We start from the raw sequence: 19,844 nt of genomic DNA, 5'->3' as shown, positions 1-19,844 counted from the left end.
TACGTGCAACTTGGTAAATCATCAAAAATTTACATTTTTATAACTGCTTGAAATTTGTTCGAAGTTTGTGATAATTTTTTCATGATGGTACTCGACGATTTAATCGAATATTATATTTTAATTGAATAAAAATGGAACACAATTTTCAATGAGTACCCTAATTTACCCACTGTTTATTTTTATGAGAAACACTCCGTCATAGATACATAAGGCCAATTCAAAACTGATGATCACGAAAACTAGGTACGAAACTTTTCAAAAAAATGAGTCCAGAACCAGTTCGCAGTCACTCGGAAAACCTCGAATTACGCGAGGATGATAGGTTAAAAAAAGGGGGAGAAAATACTCGAACGATACAAAATTCAAACTACAAACTGAGATCAAAAATACATACAAAATAATAAAGCTTATACAAAATACACAAAAATTCGTACGAAAAAAAGGATAAAGAAAAAATAAACAAAGATAAAAAGGAAGAGAGAGATAGAAAAAAAAGGAAAACATAGAATTACAATGGTAAAATGGGAATTAAAAAAATTGGAAATTCGTGTGCTACGAATACATAAGCGAATCGTGTGTGCTGAAGAAGAAGAGAAAAAAAATGAAAATAATCGTTAAAGAATAATAGATATAGTAGAACGAAAAAAATGAAAAAAATCACACCAGGCTATAATAGGCAATTGAAATAAAGAAAAAAAAAATAGGCAGGCAAATAAAAAATTGTGAACGAGGTTCGCATGCTACACTCTGGTGGGAGGCTGAAGAACCATAGCAGCAAGCCTCACCTTCATTGCTTCCGGCGAACTTCCGGCCGCCGTTATGGTATGGGGCGGTGGCGGCCGTCGGATAGGTGACGTGCAATACATCATGTCGTTGGGACCTCCGTTTCCGATCATTGGTTCGATTTTAGGAGGTTTACGTCCGTTCGAATTGTTTATATCGCTTTTTTCGCTGTGTGAATAAAGCAAAGTACATAGGTTAGAGAAAAGTTAATTTTAATATGTACCTACAAATGTACAATAAAGTAGACTAGACTACAGATATTTGAATGTAATTAGGAAGTTATGGCTAGATAGATTGTAAAGTGAACCGAATAAAAACATAGGAGTGAATTAATTTTCGTTCAACTATCTAGTATCTACTCATACATCAGTTGATTCTTCGGAGGAAACTTTTTTGACCGTGTAAGACTTTTTAAAAATCCAAATACATACGACCAAAATCCTCATTAAAAATTAAAAATTTAATAAAATTGAGCTAGAAAGCCAGAATCAGATCAATACCCCATTTTTTCAACCTCCTTAATCAGTTGTTGGTAGTTGAAAAAGTTGTGGATTCCGTAGCGGATTTCTGGATTTTCAAATTTTTCAAAAGGTTCCATAAAAAAGGTCAAAATGAAATTTAGCATCAAAGTATGAATTTTGACAGCTAAATCCATTTTTGCATATGATACTTAAAACAATGTTTTTCTCAAGCAATTGTTTTTAAGAGAGAAAAAAAATCGAAAATCTGTTGATGGATTTTTGTATTTTTTTAATTGGATTTGATCTGATCTTACAATGTTTGAGTTGACTTCTAAGAACTTGAAAAAAAATACATTAAATTCCAGATATCATGTCAGACTTTTAAAAAAGACAAAATTACCAATATTTGAAATTTTTACTTGTGAGTATAAAAGTAGACTTTTAGGTATTTATAATCTCACTTATAAGAACTTCAAATAAAATTATTAAATTGTTGAGAGGCGCAACAGGCAAACAGATGACCTTGGGAGGCCAGACATACGGGTCAATGACCTTAAGAGGCCAGATAAAAAGACAGACGACCTTCAAAAACCAGATAGATGGGTCAATGGCCTTAATAAGGAGCCAGACATGCCGACATACTACATTGATAGCCCAGACAGGTAGGTCAGTGACCTCAAGAGGACAAACAAATGGGTAAATGGCTTCAAGAGGTTACCCGGGCAAATATACGATCTTAGAATGCCAGACAAGCAGGTCACTGACCTTGGGAGTCCAGGCACATGGGTCAATGACCTTGAGAGGCCAGGGACTGACGACCTTGGGAAATCAGATAGGCACACAGACAACTTCGAGAGGACAGACAAGCAGACAGACGACCATGAGAAGCTAGACAGATAGGTCATTGACCTTGAAAGGCCAGACATATAGGTCAATGACCTGAATGGGCTGGATGGATGGACAGAAAGAAAGGTGTACGACCTTGAGAAACCAGATAAACAAGTCAAGGTAAAAAGGTATTGGAAAAGTCAAAAAAAAAAAAAAATGGTCCGAGAGGTCAGATTAGACCAGATCTTTTTCAAAAATATGATTGCACTTTTAATGGAATTATAACCCAATAAAAATACAATGAACTATGACTACATTTTTTGAGAATTTTGAAATAATCTGTCTAAATAGTTGTTTTGATAGAATCTTCATCTTCCCCTTTTTAAATAAAAATTTGATAATATGTAACTACTGTTTTTAAATCATCGATTTTTTTAAAAATTTATTTTTCCTCAAGTATCAGCACTGATAGCCCAAAATAGGTAGGTACACGCCGAATATGTAGGTAAATTATTTGGTACCATGAAAATGGTATAAATAGACTCCAAAAAGATAGTTCATTAAAAATTCCAAAAACTACAAATAACCGGGACCAATTGTTCTTAAAATCAATAGATTTCTATTCTCACATGGTGGATACCCATTTTTTTTTTTTTTTTGAAAATTTCAGCTCATTTGAGTTATTTTAATTATTAACTCGAGTTGTTCACATAGATATGGGTAAGAAATAAAACAGGTACCTCCAGTGGCGTAGCCAAGGGGGGGCGAAGGGGGCCATGCCCCCCCCTTGCGAGCGAAAATTTGAAAGAAAACATGCAAAAATGGACGTTTTTTCGTTGTTTGGACCCATTTTTTCTAAAAATTTTCGCTCTCGCTTCGCTCGAGCAGTAATTTTGCCTTCATTTTCATAAAATCACCACCCATCACAATAGATTTCCAGAAAATTACCACTCATTTCGATTTTTCATGCCTAAAAATCTGGTTTTGCCCCCTCCTTGAGAAAATCCTGGCTACGCCACTGGGTACCTCGATTTCCAAGATTAATTTCAATGGCTGATTTTTGCTTCTTGAAAATCAGCTAAAAAACAAGTGTTTCAGCTCATTAGGGGTACCGTAATTTGATCGAATTTCTGGTTTCTCTTGAAAAATGGGCCCAATTAAAATTTTCAAAAATTCTTGGAGATCCAAAAAATGAAGTACCTATAGCATTCAAATTTTAGTTAGGTATACCTAGTAAAAATGGGGTTATTTTGGATGTTTTTTCAATGTGTTTTTTTAATCAGCCCAACTTAAAATCTGTCAGATCTATGGGATAAATTTTGAGATCTCTCCACCAGAAAAAATCTCGCAATTTTAAGACCCCAAGGAGCATAGCACAGCTTATAATAATTCAGAAAACTGAGTTTTTCGATCCACTTTACATTTAGTACATACTTGGGTAGCATACAATCATAACTATGGTTTAAAAAATAAATATCTAAATAAAAATACTCTAGCTAGTAAGTAAGTACACGACTACGTAATTGGTTTATTGCTTAATAAGAAAAAACACTCATTCCTTAATGAACCTTCCGCACCCTTTCAGCTGCCTCATCGTGCCACGTTCAATAATTCTAAACGTTCGCCAGCCAAACACCCAAGGTATATAAGATACTCATCCCTACAGAAATTAATTTCGTTTACAGTCGGATTAAAATTACGCTTCGTAAATGGCTATCTTTACCCAGCTATAATATACCTGACTGGCGTAGTACTCCGCAGCCTGCGTAATACACGCGCATCGCAAGTACAACTACAAGAAACATCGAATAATTTATGAAACGTTAACATACTATAACAAACACCTTGTAGCAGAGCTTTTCGTTTTCACGTGCAAAATAAACAAAGTATTATCGTCGTACAACACTGGTAAGCACACAACAGCCGTAAGTTTACTTTTCGAAAATTAAACGTCGTCTGGATAGGTACTTGTACTTTTGCTAAATACCCCGGCTCCTGCTGCGTGAAAAAAAAACCTTTCTTGGTACCTACCTATACCTACTTACTATATAAGACAGTTGGTAGAGCCACCTTATAAGTTATCGAAGCTAATTATCAACTCCCTTTTCCCCTGATGTAGAAATATGTACCTATACCATGGTCATTTCAAAGTTCACAGCATCTCTCCCCCTCCCCCGAAAGTATAACTTTTCGCACGTCAGCGTACTTCGGTGTGAGGTGTTTCAGAAAGCAAATAAATTTACCACAGAATAGGTACCTGTACTTCGACAGATCAGCGAGCATGCCCACAGAATCGTTGTCGAATCTATTTTGGCTTCTTAGCACATGTACCTGCCTAAACTAAACTTAATGAATCAACAAGCGCGACTACAAAGTTTTCTCGACTTGAAATTGCAACGTGAGTCTTTAGAAATTACTTTTGTAACAATTATCATTCTGTTTAGATCCTTCGTAATGTGCTTTAGACTTTAGTTTCAACACTCGTCGACAACGTCCACGATACCGAGTGACATGAGCTCATTACGAGTACAACTCAAACTAACTTTATGCTCGACAGAAGTAGGTGTCATCATGTTGTTACCACTGTAACGCTTTTCTGGTCGTTTCACACAAGTTCGCACTTTTTTTTTTTAGAAAATCAAATAAAAAATTTTTTAAAAACATTGTTGATAGGTATCATGAAAATTGAAGAAAATACTGAAAATATCACTATTTTTTTGAATTCTTTAAATAATTAACACCCAAAGAAACACCCTGTACACGAATTATGAATTCAAACTAGGTATAAAAGACATTTACAGGGCACCCTGTACAATATCCTGATATTTCAATTCAATAAACGCGATCAAACGAAGAGGAAATTCGGCTAAAAATAACCCAAGCAGGTATTATGTAGACCGGAGGTGCGAGAACGGCTGCACAGAATGAAGAAATTAAATTTCTTTCAAAATGATTGATGTAGGCGCTTCCGGTACAGAAGGATATTTCCGACGTAATGTAATTTCTATTGTACGCGTCTTGACGAAGTCACCGCTCGCTTCGTCGTCGGTCTGCGTTCACTTTTGCCTTTGGACGTACGATACTATACGATACGATACGATAGCGAAATTTTCAGCCTCTACACTCAATGTTTCTGCAACTGTCAATGATAAATGATGTATAACAATCAGCTGTGGCGCGATTTAACGACGTTTTGTTTTAAAAAGCGTACTCGTTCGAATGATAAATTCTATCTCGAATTTAGGTATTTTTCTATGGAAACCTTTTTCGTCCTATTTGCCAAACTCGGCGATGAAGGTCGCTTACATACGAACGTAGGTCGCGATAACGGCAATATTGAAATTAATACTCCGAGTAAGCTGTAAATAGAAAACCAAACAAATTCAAAAAAACAAAAAAAAATTCTCTCCTAAGCGAATTCTTATTCTTGAATACGTAAAATGCGTAAAAACAGCATAAAAACACCGACCGGATCGCGTAAGCTGACTCCAAGTTCAGGTATGAGGCGATCCGTAAGTCGGAGTGGTTCGAAGGAGTTTCAACTAGACGATGATCGAACTCCGGCAGCGAGCATGGTGCAAAGCATTACGTCGGTTGAATGGCTCCGACGACCGAGCTCGGTCAACGAAAAAGTCTTTCAAATGCAAAGACAAGTCAGCAAATCTCAGGATAACGCCGAAGACCCTACTAAATCCGGAGAACCAGTCCCTCCTGAGGAAAGCACCGCCGACGAGCAACCCGTAGATAACGAAGTAATCGACGATGAACCGGTCGACGAAGATGACGAAGTAACGAACTTCGAGGATGACGAAAGTACCAAAGAAGCTCTCGGCGAAGATCTGCCAGAACCGGTGAAAAAGCCTAAAAAAAAATTAGGCCTTATGGAATACGATCTCGACGACATGTACCCAGAAATCAATATTTTGGTCAGGAACAAGAAACGAGATTGGGATTTCAGCGATCCGGAAGTGATTCGAGCTCTGTGGCTGGAAACCAAAACAGGCGCTTTGGCTGACTGGAGGGTTAAAGCGGCCAAAATTGATTTTCGAAAGAATCCGAAAATCGAAGTCAGATCTACGGTCGCGGAAAACCTTAAAAAAGAATACCTCACGAAGAAAGCCTACAACGCCCAGAAAGTAGATGAAAACGATTTCTACCTGACGAACGCAGGCAAAGAAGAGCCCGTCTTCGGACCTATTAATATTGTTAGTAATTTAACCACCGATATGCGTTTTAAGTATATTCGTAATAATCCGCCGGTACCCGCTAGATTTATCGAACATTTTAGTAAATACGGTAAACCTCCTTTTACGTTAAATGCTGCTCCGTGTACGAGTAAGAATTCATAGCCGTAATCGTTAAGATTTGTACATAGAGAATAGGCTACGTAAACCTAATTATTGTTGCCGTTGTGAAATAAACCACCTCAATATAGATTCTATTTTTGGCTTTTTTTTACTGTCGTTCGGCCTTACTTGGGATAAGGTCCACTCCATACTCGACACATGACACGACTTATTATAGGTATTTTGATTATGAGACTCTGTTATGACGTACTTAAGCCTATCCCAAAAAAACCAAGCTGCTTGATTACTTCTACATACACAACTTGACAATGATGCCCGTCAGATTGGGAATGAAATTTCAGAGATTATCAAATTTTTTTGTTGCCTATTTTATACATAGGAAAAGAAACAAAAAAAAACAGGGTTTCTAGTTATGACCATTTTTACACCAATAACATTTTTTAGTCCGATTTCATCGTTACACAGAATACGAGTAAACCTAGCAAGATTTTAGATGGAATCACACAAAAAATTTGTTTTTGGTCCCAGAAGTCTACTACGAGTACCATACATCCTTTACATTAATTTTACTATTTTTAGACATCACTGATGGGTAATTTTTAAAAAAATTTACATGCATTTTTTTTTACAAAATTTTGAGAATTTCCATCAGAATCATTGCAACATAATAATTGGCTCAAATTTAGTATTCTGATTCAGTTTGACGTAAGACTTGAAGAGGTTGAGTGAAGATGATCACAGAGCAAACAATTCTCATTGGATCATAAAATAAGATGACGTGAGTTATTTTTCATTTTAAAAAAAAATTGATGAGTCCATAATGAAAAATCATCGGGGTCAAATGACCTCAACAAGGTATAAGAAAAATGTCAAAATTTTTAGATGAATTTCCAAGTCCCTCCCTTCTTAGATACCTAGAGCTTAGTTTTCAAGTGTCGAAATTTAAAAAAAAAATTTGGTGATCTCTTGATATCCAGTGTTCTAATTTTACCTCATTAAAGAGTTGATCAGAAAATTATCATAGCATATTACCTATGAAAGAAAAAAGTGGGTAATATTTTAAGAAACCCTAAACTAGACAAAAACGAACTTTGAGCTTTTCTAATGGCCTAAGAACGATCATTGGTAATTCTGAAAATTCAATCAAGAACTATGCAAATATTCATTAATAATTCATTAAAGACATGAAAAGGCCACCTCAAAGATTTTTTTTTCAAATAAAAACACTCGAAATTTGAGGAATTTTCAAAAAATAAGGAGAGGGAGGGAGGAAATATGCAACTGAAAATTTTAAATTTTTCTTCGACTTATTGACGTTATTGGGCCATAATTTGTTGCCAGATTTCATCAGATTTCGGAAAAAAAAAATATTGTAAAACGACCCATCCCAAGATGGCAAAAGCTGTAACTTTTTTTTTAGTTCTAGATACATAGAAAAGTGGTGGAAAATTTTCTGAACTTCTGAGAATTCTTCCACGTGGGATTCAATGAACGTAGATTTCTTAATCTTTGATATCCAAATGTTAACCCATTACACATATCATTTCTATGTTCATAATTCGAGAGACCGAACAGAACAAAAAATGGTAAAAAAAAGTAAGCCAAAATGTGAATCAATCTGAAAAAATCAAAAGTTGGGTAACATCTTTAAAAATCAACGTTTTAAAGAAGTCTGGGAAGGGAAAATCCAGTTCTTTAAATATTTTTTGACCTTCGAATACTTCTTGTTATGCTCTTCACCCTTCTAAATTGACTTGGAAAGCTAGAGCTTTGCATACTTCTCATTTGTAAGATGCTCTAAAAATGCCTATTGAGAGTTTAGAATTTTTAGCTTAAGCCTCCCTCCCACTTTTTTGTACTTTTCCAGCGACAAAATGGTAGATAGATTTTTGTGGCTTTTCAACAGAATTTTGTTTCGAGCAATCGGCGATATAGCATATTTAAAAATCAAGTTCTGTATACCGATTAGAAAATGACACACCAACCTTATTTTTGAGTTTTTTGGTTCTTGAATAGTTAGTCTAGTTCTAGTTTCACACCTCATGCATCTCTTCTTAATTTCGAAAACAGAAAGTAAACGTAGGGAACCAAAGCTTTTTAAGTATAATTAATGAATTGACGGAAGAGAAGGAGTGTAGAGATTTTCGGAAGGTCAAAACTTCACTCATTTCAATTCTATATGTCCTTATTCGAAACATGAATGTTTTGAAGTTTTTTTCAGCCTTTCCCACAGCATATAAGTTTGGGGGTCCTAAAAAGTCAAAACCAGCGTAACAAATTTTCTTGATCGAAAAAATCCTCCAATAACATGATTTAAAAAGTTGAATTTTTTTCCTTGAACCCAATCAGGTAGCCTCACACTTATTTAAAGTAGAGAATGCAACTGTTGGTTTTTCAAAATATATCTACAAAGATTAAATCCGCTACAATTCAATTCTAGCCCTATTTTCATTAAATCCAATTATGGTTCTTTGATCAAATAGCCCCAAAAATGTATCAAAAAAACTCATGCAGCGATTCATTGGTTTTAAAAAAAAGTTACCTACATTTCATTCCTGCGACCTTCAATTCTTTCATGATTATTTTTACTTCTCTACACTATATACGTAGTCGTGTATTAAAAAAAATATATCTACCTATTGAATACCCCAAAAAATAATTTTTTCTTACCTTTCTGAATCTGCTGGTTTGAAATCACCTCGTCCTAAAAGCACAGAAAAAAAAACATACAAAATTTACATACAATTCATAAAATCTAAAACTAACCTTACATAAATACAATAGAATAACCACCATCATCTGTAAATGGCATTACATAAAGCTATAGATAGATTAGCTAGAGCGAGATATACCCTACAATAATTTCAATTTATTCGCTAAAAGGCGGAAAAAAATTAATTAATAGCGTAAATAATGGAAAACCATTCGACAACTCGAGTTTACATTATCGTTCATATAATAGCGAACCCTTCCGTAAATACACTCTCTCGTCAATATAGGAACACTCGAATGTATAATTTCGTCTTATCCGCGCACACCCCCCAATATCCACATTAACACCGAATCTTAATTTAGATCGTTAATTATATAGTCTTTTAATTAACCAATTTACTCCTCGAACTCGAAGGTTTGGTAGCAGACTTCGTCGCACGTCTTATATCCTTATATACTCGTACTTACGTAGGTACACGAGTCTTCTTCACCAGATTTTCTCTCTATCTCTTATATCCCTGCTGTTCTGTTTTAATTAACGAAATCTCTTCTCACTTATTATAGTATGCAGCTCGAGCAAGGCGACGATAATAAAAAAATGAAAAGAATAACAGAGTGTTAAGATTAATAAAACGGGTGTCTGGGTACCCTTAGAGTCACTGTATTTTCAAGTAGGTCTATTCAAGGTCCTTGTTGTACCTCTTCGAGAAAGAGAGAAACTCTTCAAAGTGTTAGTATTAAATATACGAAAGGAGATTTGTCGAAGGTGAGCGCACTCCAGTAATGTTTCCAAGTCTCAACCCCTATACCTTCTCTACCATTACCTATTACCATCCTATAAGATATGAGAAACGAATTACGTTTCTACATACATTAAAGTGAATCACAATAAAAAAAAAAAAAAAAAAAAAAAATGGGAGAATTCCAACTGAGTTGAAAATCACTCAGAAAATTTTTCAGGTCTAGAGCTTTCACTGAAGGGGAGATATAGATCCTTAAAGAGGGGATATTTTCAAAAAAATATAAGTAGCCAAAAACCTGCCAAATGTTTTCAGTTTCTTGAAATTGCCAATAATGACTAAAAAATTAGTACTCTGCATTCCGAAATGTTTCCCTTGTTTCAGAAACAATATCTTTCGATGTTCAAAAAAACAAAACAAAAAATATTCAAAACACGAATTTACCCAAAAATGAGCGATTTGAAAATTCTCAAACGCTCACTAGAATCCTAAAAAGATCTTGGATTTTGATGAAAATTACCTTGGTCGACGCATATGTATTTTGGAACTGATCTATTTTTCCCAGAATAGGTTAAATAGAGACTAGAGTGAAAAAACCACGATTTTTCGAAAATTCCCCTTCCCCCATTTATTTATGAACTCATAATCTCCTCTCTAGGAGCACTACCAGAGCTAAAAAAAAATTTGGAGTGATTTTCAGCTCAAAATGAAAAGATCCACTGAATTTGGTCTTAATCCTTCATCATCCTCCCCCTCCTCCCATCATCTCATCTGCACTAATTCAGTCAAACACAAAAAATAAATCAAATAAAATCCAACTTACTCGCAAAACAGCATTTTTGGCTTTTGATAATATACACTGAAAGTAGTACGCAGATCATGAAAACCACCAACGAGCCAACGGCCACAGTGAACACAGTCATCATAGGTAAGGGTTCTGTAAATGCAAAAAAAAAAAATCGATCGTTACACTAAATCTGTCAAAAAACGCCCCAACATCCGTAAGCTACATAATAGTATACCTAGCGAAAAAAATATATAATAGCTTAAAAATAGTGTACATTCGCGTGTTTCCATTAAATACACAAACTTATATAGCCAAGCTGCCCGTAATTAATAGCCGTTTAACACGTGATTGGAAAACAGTAAATGGCAGATTGCTCGTAAAGTTGTATACGATTTCATAGCCGTTCGCTGCAGTAACCTCATTCTATACCTCTACGTGTAAAGGTAACCAAGTACCGCAAACATTACCAGCACAGTTAGCAATAAAAATAGGTATAGGCGAAAAAATTTTCATATTTTCCAAAATCCCAATCCAAGGTTACATAAATTTGCACGATGAGTTACCAGTTACCACCACTGTATGAGTGCATGTGCTGTATGATTCTAATTAACTAATCGAGTCACCACCCTTCGTCCTCTTTCAAATTAGATAGGTACCTAGCTCATTCTAGAGTCTCTCTATCTCTATCCCTGTCTTTGTGGCTTTTTCACAGGTCACACATAATATAATGCCAGGGATAAATAAAACATGTAATTTACGTTGAAAAAAAGCCAATAAATAACCCTCAGTTAAACCTACTATACTAAATTATTCTTCGTGTAACAGACAGCAGAGGAGATAGGTGTATCCGTTTGGTAGTTCGACGGATTTTATTGGCATGGGTAAGTATAACTATACGATCGTCGCGTGTAAAATTTCAAGACAATATTGGCCAAAATGAGTGTATGAGAAAAATAGGGGTAATATTTTCAAATTTGTATTAACGAGAGAATCTTTCGAACTCATATTCTTCGATTTAAATTAAACCAAACTGAATTGAAAGAGCATGTCCCGAAACCATCATAATCAAAATTTCAGGTGTCAACGTTCATTTTTGGATTTTTGGCGAATTTTTGAAAATTTTAAAACTTTAACAATTTCTGGAATTTTTTATGAAATATACATTTTTTTGAGAGAAGTGATCCAACGTGAATAATTTCTTTAATTCAACCCCCATACATTAACAGAAATACAAATTTTGGGCTATTATGAAGCCTCCAGCAATTTTTTGATTGCCTCTAATTTAAAATTTTATTCCTCCAGAAATTTAACACGTCACTCACACAAGTGAATTTCTACCTACTTAGCCAGCGAATATTCACACAACGTCGTTGAACTCATCCAGCGATAGGTACACTTAACGATTATCTTGTAATTAACTACACGATAATACTTTTTCACGTATTTTCTGCCTGTATCGTCAGCGGTGAATTTAATTATTCATCGTTCGTTGTACCATACCCTGTTTTTCTCGCTACAATAACAGTTTCACGATGTGATGCTTTAAAAATTCAACGCATCTACCCAAAGCAACAGTTACCAACAAACTTTTACCAAGGTTTCGGAGAGCGATATGCTCGATTACTACAAAAGCGATCCTCATCTTAACTATTGTTTTAAGCTCGTACGTAGAAGGTTACAGCCGGTAATAAAAAATTTGTCAGTATAAGAGAAGAAGAAAAAAAAAGATGTAAGCTATACTGACAAATGTCTGTTGGCTTGGCAGATATGAGTGTGAAACGCGTATGCACCCACTCTTAATTTATAATAAGCAAGTATAGTATAATTATGTCCGGTTATACCACCAAGATAATTATGGCTACTTAATAATAAAATTGGTTAGGTTTTTTTTTTTTTTTTTAAAAAAAACTTATGAATTAAATGTTAGTAAAAGTGATAAGTGAATATGAGCGAAACTTGCCAGTATACGAACCACGGACGGTCAAATGAACCACGTGCTTATCGTGCCCTCGTTCGTTTTCTACCGTCAGGTAATAATTGCGCGAATCCGGATGATCTACTTCGTTCACATGGAATCGCGCTTCGTAACAGTCTTCTCTGCCCTCCTGAAAAAATTACATACATAAATTATTATCAAATGGAATTTTTTCCAAAATTTTAGCTTAAATATTTCTTTATTTGTGAATTTATATAAATGTGATGAAAATTCAGAATTCTGCCTCATCCTCCCTCTTGAGATCACAAAAATTACGAAAATTCCAAGTATGCCCCTTCCCCGGTAGAATCTCTCTGAATTTTTCCTCAAAAGGAGGATTCAGCTACTTCAAAAACCCTTGTTTCTTATTTATGTACATAATGTAGTAATTTGTGAAAAGCTCAGCCTGCAAATTATCTGCATGTGTTTTGTCATTTTCAATGTTAATAAAATTGCATAACCAGTTCGCCGTAAAAAACGCTATAATCAGGTTGATTCAGTATTTAAAATACGAGTAGATTTATGATCATGAGCGGTTTTGTCCTGCTCAGAGTTTTTGGCATCAGAAAGCGTGTAAACCAGTCATAACCACACGCTCCCCACCCTTTTACAAATAAATTTTATTCTGTTTTTTTTTCGGCATCATCATCAAGGTCCAAAAGCTAAAAACTTCCAAGTTCATCGAGCGACAAATTTTTTTTTTCAACATTTTTTAAAACTCATTAGGTACCTAGAAAACGGCTGAACCGATTTCGATGAAACTTGAAATCTCACTAGGTCTGCACGATTCCTACAAAGTAAGTGCTCACCTACATAACAGAGCAACCAAGCAACCAAACCAAAATTTTTTGTTTTAGTTGCTTGGTTGCTCGTATTTCAGCCAATCACCGAACGACTTTTGAAGTTGCTAGTTGCTCGGTTGCTCAGTTGCCTCGCTATGTAGGTGAACACTAATACGACCCTCATTTTTGGTGAATCATTCATGAACGAATTGAACAATTTTTTGAAAGAACCATTCGCCGAATCGATCAATTCAAATTATGAATCAATTCGTTCGCGAATGATTCACACATACGAATCAAGTCGTTCGCGAGTGATTCACAAAAAATAATTCAATTCGTTCGCGAATGATTCACAAAAAATAATTCAATTTGTTTGTGAATGATTCACCAAAAATTGAGTAAATGAATCGATTCATTCGCAAATGAGTCGATCACTTATACGAATCGATTCGTTCGCGAACAAGTCACTTATATGAATGAATTCGTTCGCGAATGATTCACCAAAAATTGAGTAAATGAATCGATTCATTCGCAAATGAGTCACTTATACGAATCGATTCGTTCGCGAACGAGTCACTTATATGAATGAATTCGTTCGCGAATGATTCACCAAAAATTTAGTAAATGAATCGATTCCCCTCGCGAATGATTCACACATACGAATCAGTCGTTCGCGACTGATTCACAAAAAATAATTCAATTCGTTTGTGAATGATTCATTGAAAATTGAGTAAGTGAATCGATTCATTCGCAAATGAGTCACTTATACGAATCGATTCGTTCGCGAACGAGTCACTTATATGAATGAATTCGTTCGCGAATGATTCACCAAAAATTGAGTAAATGAATCGATTCATTCGCAAATGAGTCACTTATACGAATCGATTAGTTTGCGAACGAGTCACTTATACGAATCGATTCGTTCGCGAACGAGTCACTTATACGAATCGATTCGTTCGCGACTGATTCACAAAAAATAATTCAATTCGTTTGTGAATGATTCACTGAAAATTGGGTAAATGAATCGATTCATTCGCAAATGAGTCACTTATACGAATCGATTAGTTTGCGAACGAGTCACTTATACGAATCGATTCGTTCGCGAACGAGTCACTTATACGAATCGATTCGTTCGCGACTGATTCACAAAAAATAATTCAATTCGTTTGTGAATGATTCACTGAAAATTGAGTAAGTGAATCGATTCATTCGCAAATGAGTCACTTATACGAATCGATTCGTTCGCGAATGATTCACCAAAAATTGAGTAAATGAATCGATTCATTCGCAAATGAGTCACTTATACGAATCGATTAGTTCGCGAACGAGTCACTTATATGAATCAATTCGTTCGCGAATGATTCACCTAGAAATCAATAAATTTGTTCAGTCGCCAATCGGTTTTGAATGAATCGATTCGATTCACTTCGCTTGAAAACCGGTTAATATTTTTTCCAACCACATTCACCGATGACTTTTTTAAAAAAATGCACTGAAAAATTATCTTTTTCTCACTTTTGATTTTTGATTTCAGTTTTGTTTTTGTTTGTACCTAACGTAAAATATTTTTTCCAAGTCAATGTTTTGTCCTTTCGAATATGTTTAGTTGAGTCCTAAGGGTTGTTTTTATGAGCTATTCAATTTTTAAACTACTTAGTTATGAATGAAATCAAAATCTAGTAACAACTCTGAAAATTACCACAATTTTTGCTGAACCTGAATTGATTATAAAATTACCGTAAACGCAAAAAAATCACAAAAATTATTCAAATTACCTTGGTAAATTACCAAAATTGCCATCAGGTTAATATTACCAAACATCACAAAAATAATCAACTAATATTAGGTAGGTATGGTACCCGAATTTCCACTACCATAGTCGTTACCTATCTCACTAACAAATCATGAACACTCGTAAATCAAATTATGCTCTGATTTTTGAACTAAAAAATCAATTTTGTTTGCTTTTATCCTAGCATGGTTTTTTATGTAGGTATCTATGTATAGGTAATATTTTTATAAAGAGCAATTTTGATAAACTTCTGAGATATTATTCTACTGTGTACTCATATCGAACAATTTCCTAAAATAATCACCATTTCCCTCCGATAATGTTTATCACGATAATTACAATTTTTAACAGATATAACGTCGAATAAAAATTTTGATTAATTTGAAAACTATGTATTTTTCTCTATCTACTCGTATCTAGATACGTAACGACAAATTACAATAATTATGTTATAACATGGTAATTTAGTCTGGTAAACCGTGGTACGATAACAAAGCATCAAATTACCAACATTTTTACCGGTTGGTATAATATTGACATTGCTAATTAAGATGATTCGTGTCTATGACGTGACGGTAATTTATGAATATTACGAGTAGTCTAATATTTCCATAATGGTGACAATTTTCTACATCGAGAACTATGCAGTGCACCACCATCACCAACCACTACCATCGTAGATATTACGACCGACGAATTACGATAATTATAACTCACCGAAGTGATTTTCTAATACCTGCATTAAAATAACATATACTTTTGAGCGGTAAATTATTAAAACAAGGGTAGATAGGTTAGATGGGTACTAAGGGGATTAAGGGGTTTAGTTGGTAAATTACCATACGTCAGCGATAATGTACCAACAAACACGACACAGTCGTTCGTTAACCGAAATTGCGAATAATGTCAGCATACCTACACTACGAATAAGAGAGAAGCAGGGGGTTATAAAAAAAATCACCATTCACAATGATTTAGTTCACATAGATACCATCGATGTAAAAAATGCAAAAAAAATCATAATAAAGGTAGCTACTCATTAGACGGACTCGCGTCGTCGAGATTCACCGCAAGAAAGTCGAGTAAGTAAACCATCAAACAGCATAAAAAATAAAATAAAAACCCTTCTTCGATGCAAATTTTCTAAATCAATGACAAAGTAAATAAACGGGCCAAGATTTGCAATTCAAATCTTTTTTACATTTTTGACCTGTTTGAACGGTGCAAAAAAAAGTAGAGGAAACAATACGAGAAAAGTTCACAAAAGACGAGTAAAAAAATCCCACCATAAATGTTCTCTCGTATTAAATTTTCAAATGAATGCGGAAGTTGGACGAAACGATGAAAATCGACAAAAAAATATTATTAACGAAAATCCACGCAGTTTGAACTTCGATTGTATGTATTAAAATGATGGCGAAAAAATACACAAGGATGAGAGTATTTTTTTTTTTTTAGCTTTTTCGATTCTTTTTATTTATACTTTATGTATATCCTAGTGTACGAGCGGTGGCAATCAATAAATGATTTTTCTATGATAATGACACTCGTATCTATTGGTGGCGGATTGTTTTATATATCGTCGAGTTTAGCGTGAATATTTTATATCCTACGATGAACTTTCAAACTATTATGGCTTTTGACATTTACGTAAGTGTATCGTTTATATGGTGAAAAATCCTAACCCGGGTATGCCAATTCGACGTAATTTAGCGTTATCTGCGGGCCGTTTTTTTCTCCTACTAAACATGTACGTAGAACCCTTTCGTACTCGATCGTACATCGTTTAATGTTCTCTGCTCGATGTTGCGGCTTCTGGCTTATAATACGATGATAGCAATCGTTAAGCTAATTGTTTTTTCATCGATGAGTTTTTGATTAATTACTCGTACACCGAAAAACCAACAGTTTGAAATTCAAACCGACGTACAAAAAGCTCAACGTTTCCAGGATAGGGTTTCAAAAATACCCCACACCTCATTAAATTCGAACAATATATGAGATAAAGCTGAGCAAGCTACACCGATTAATTCGCTATTTGAAAGTTTATAATACAGTCGTCGATTAAAGTAGGTACCTAATCCTTACACCTACAGGTATAGGTAGGAGGTAGGTACTGCAAGTCTTAGCATTATAAAGATAGAAGACTATCTTCATCTCTTTTCTCATCACATATTCCAGTCTAAAAATTCTTTTTTAAAGAAAAATCTGCCTTGGCAGCGCAACTCGGTGGAGTCTGCGACAACACCTGCGTTTAATCCGAATTTGATACGAGAATACATTATAATAAAATACCTGTTTAAGTTCTTCAGCGTGGTAACGACCTACACCAGCTCCGGCCTCCAGTTGTAAACTACCCCATTCCCAGGCAGTACGTCTTGGACGTGGATCGGCGCAAACCACAAGCCTTAATAAAGCGCTTTCGCCTCGTTGAACCACAACTTCTTGTCGTTCCGCGTGTTTCAACACTTGCGGCGCACCTGTAATTTAATGGACAAAATTTTTACTCGTTAGCAGGTCTGCAAAGGTTGTCGTTATATAGATCGTTATGCTGAGCGTACAATTAGTGGGAATGCGATGGCGATGACGACGGCGACAAAGAAGATGATACGGCCTTCTCAGGGCGTATGCTTTTTAAACGAGCTACGAGCTAATTTCTTTAGGTTATGGGGATTGAGGTAATGGGCTCGACAAATTGAGATCATTTTTGTGTAACGATATCCACTGGTCGTTAGGGTGAAGTGTGAAAAAAAAAGATCATGGATTTGGACCAAATTCGCAGGAGTGGTACTTTTTGAGATGAGAAAGCCACCAGAAAAAATGTGGGCCCCTAAGACCAAAGAGGTGAGGAGCCAGGGGTCTCAAAGTTGGATCATTTTCGAAAAAAACGGTGTTTTTTGATTTGGACACCTCCTATAAGCATGGAGTAAAATTTCGGAAACAGCACTAAAAAGGTGCAATTTGAGTTTTTATATTGTCCTTCTGAACCATTTTCGACTCGATTCGAGGGTATTTTTAATCCCCAACCCGACTTTTAAAAGTTGGAAAATTGAGAAATTTAAGATGTCTCATTTTTAAAAAACGCAAAATGGCTCGGGCTACCACCCAAACATTTTAAATGAAAATGTTGGTGAATTATACTCAAAAAATTGTCGAAAATTTTCTATCTCAGAGCTGCCAACATGCGTTTATGATTGAAAAAAAGAAAAGAAATAAAAAATGAAATCAATTAACGTTCTTCATCTTCCTCAAGAAATGTTTGAAAAATTTTATTTTTTTTGCAACAAATTCACGTATATTTTTCTCAACGTGCAAACAAAGATGGAAACTTGAAAAGCAAAAAACTTGAAAACATAAAATAAAAGAAATGACCAAAAAAATTTCTAAATTAAGAAAAAACAAACAAAAATCAAAATAATGCAAAACATTGAGAAAGTTGAATTTTTAAAAATTGAGAATCAATAATGCAGCAGAATGAAAAATTGAAAAAAGTGCAAAACCATCGATGCACTTTTTGAAACTTGATACCAAATAATCAAAACGAATAAAAATGAACAGAAAATCAAAATTAATCAAAAAGCAAAGTACTTTCCAATATTACTTTGAAGAAAATGAGAAAAAAATTTCAAAATACATAATCCAAAAAATTGAAAACACATTCAATAAATTGAGTAAATAACATTAATTTAAAATATCTTGATTTTTTTAAAAAAAAAAACTCTAAATTTTTAACAAAAATGACTTTTTAAAAAAATTTTCATAAAAAAAAAGATTTTTAAAAACGTCAAGGGTTTTGCAAAAAAATTGAACATGACACTTCCCTCCCCTTCTACATCACTACATCAATTTTTTTTTGATATTCTGTGCGAAACTTGAAAGAATGAAGATGACAGAATTATAAAAGGAGTAGTCTCGATAAGGCCATTTTTTGGCGCCAGACAGTTATCGACTCGACCACTCTTAAAAATGTTATAATAAAAAAGTCCCAAATACGAATCCGTGGTTATATAGTTAACCCAAAATGACGATTTGTTGGACTCCAGGGGTTCCCAAAGTTGGGGGCAGAAATTGGGGAGTTTCAACTTTTGGAAAATTTTGGAACTACCATTTTGAACACTCTTCAAAAAAAAGTTAAAATCACGTTTTCGCGATTTCAACGAAAGTAAAATCTCAGCGAATTTGACCCAAAAAGCTCAACTATGAAAGTTACAGGAAAAATCAAATGAAAAATTATCGAGCACTTGCTATTGTGTTTCAAATGTAAATTCTTCAATTCATTTGAAAAAATGTGCATGATCGTCTTTTTTAGGGGTGCCTAAAGTGGAGGGCTCCAAAAAAAAAAGGGTTCAAATTACAAACATACAGGAAGCTTGATTACACTTTTTCATCTAAATAATTGAATATGTACCTTAAAACGTTACGTTTGGCGCAAATTGCAGGTTTATAGTTTTCTAGGGGTTCTCAAAATATTGAAATTTCGAAAAATTGGAAAATTGGATTTTTGAATACCAGCGGAAAATTTTATTGAGCTCAGAATTAGGTAGGATGGAGGCCTTTCAGATACTAATAAACTGTAGAAAGCTTTTTAGCAGGTTCAAAATGGTCGTTCCAAAATTTTCCAAAAATCAACCCCCCCCAATTTCTGCCCTCGAGTGTTGAAAATAGAAAAATCACCTC

At 34.7% G+C, this 19,844-nt stretch overlaps 1 protein-coding gene across 2 annotated transcripts in view; it reads right to left on the bottom strand.

The window, feature by feature from the left end:
- Positions 1-19,844, bottom strand: part of LOC135833201 (kin of IRRE-like protein 2) — a 389,993-nt gene that overhangs the window by 9,826 nt on the left and 360,323 nt on the right. Inside the window, exons 8-12 of one of the 2 annotated variants that reach the window (XM_065346885.1) lie at positions 17,463-17,647; positions 12,579-12,723; positions 10,655-10,768; positions 9,050-9,083; positions 786-951 (exon numbers count right to left, since the gene is read on the bottom strand). In XM_065346885.1, coding sequence (XP_065202957.1) covers positions 786-951; positions 9,050-9,083; positions 10,655-10,768; positions 12,579-12,723; positions 17,463-17,647 — 644 coding nt within the window. The remainder of the gene's footprint in view (positions 1-785; positions 952-9,049; positions 9,084-10,654; positions 10,769-12,578; positions 12,724-17,462; positions 17,648-19,844) is intronic. The other variant, XM_065346886.1, reaches the window with a different exon arrangement.

Source organism: Planococcus citri, chromosome 1, assembly GCF_950023065.1.
Source record: "Planococcus citri chromosome 1, ihPlaCitr1.1, whole genome shotgun sequence".
Classification (NCBI taxonomy): Eukaryota; Metazoa; Arthropoda; class Insecta; order Hemiptera; family Pseudococcidae; genus Planococcus; species Planococcus citri.
The sequence above is the reverse complement of the archived record's forward strand: the minus strand, read 5'-3'. Positions and strand labels throughout refer to the sequence as shown.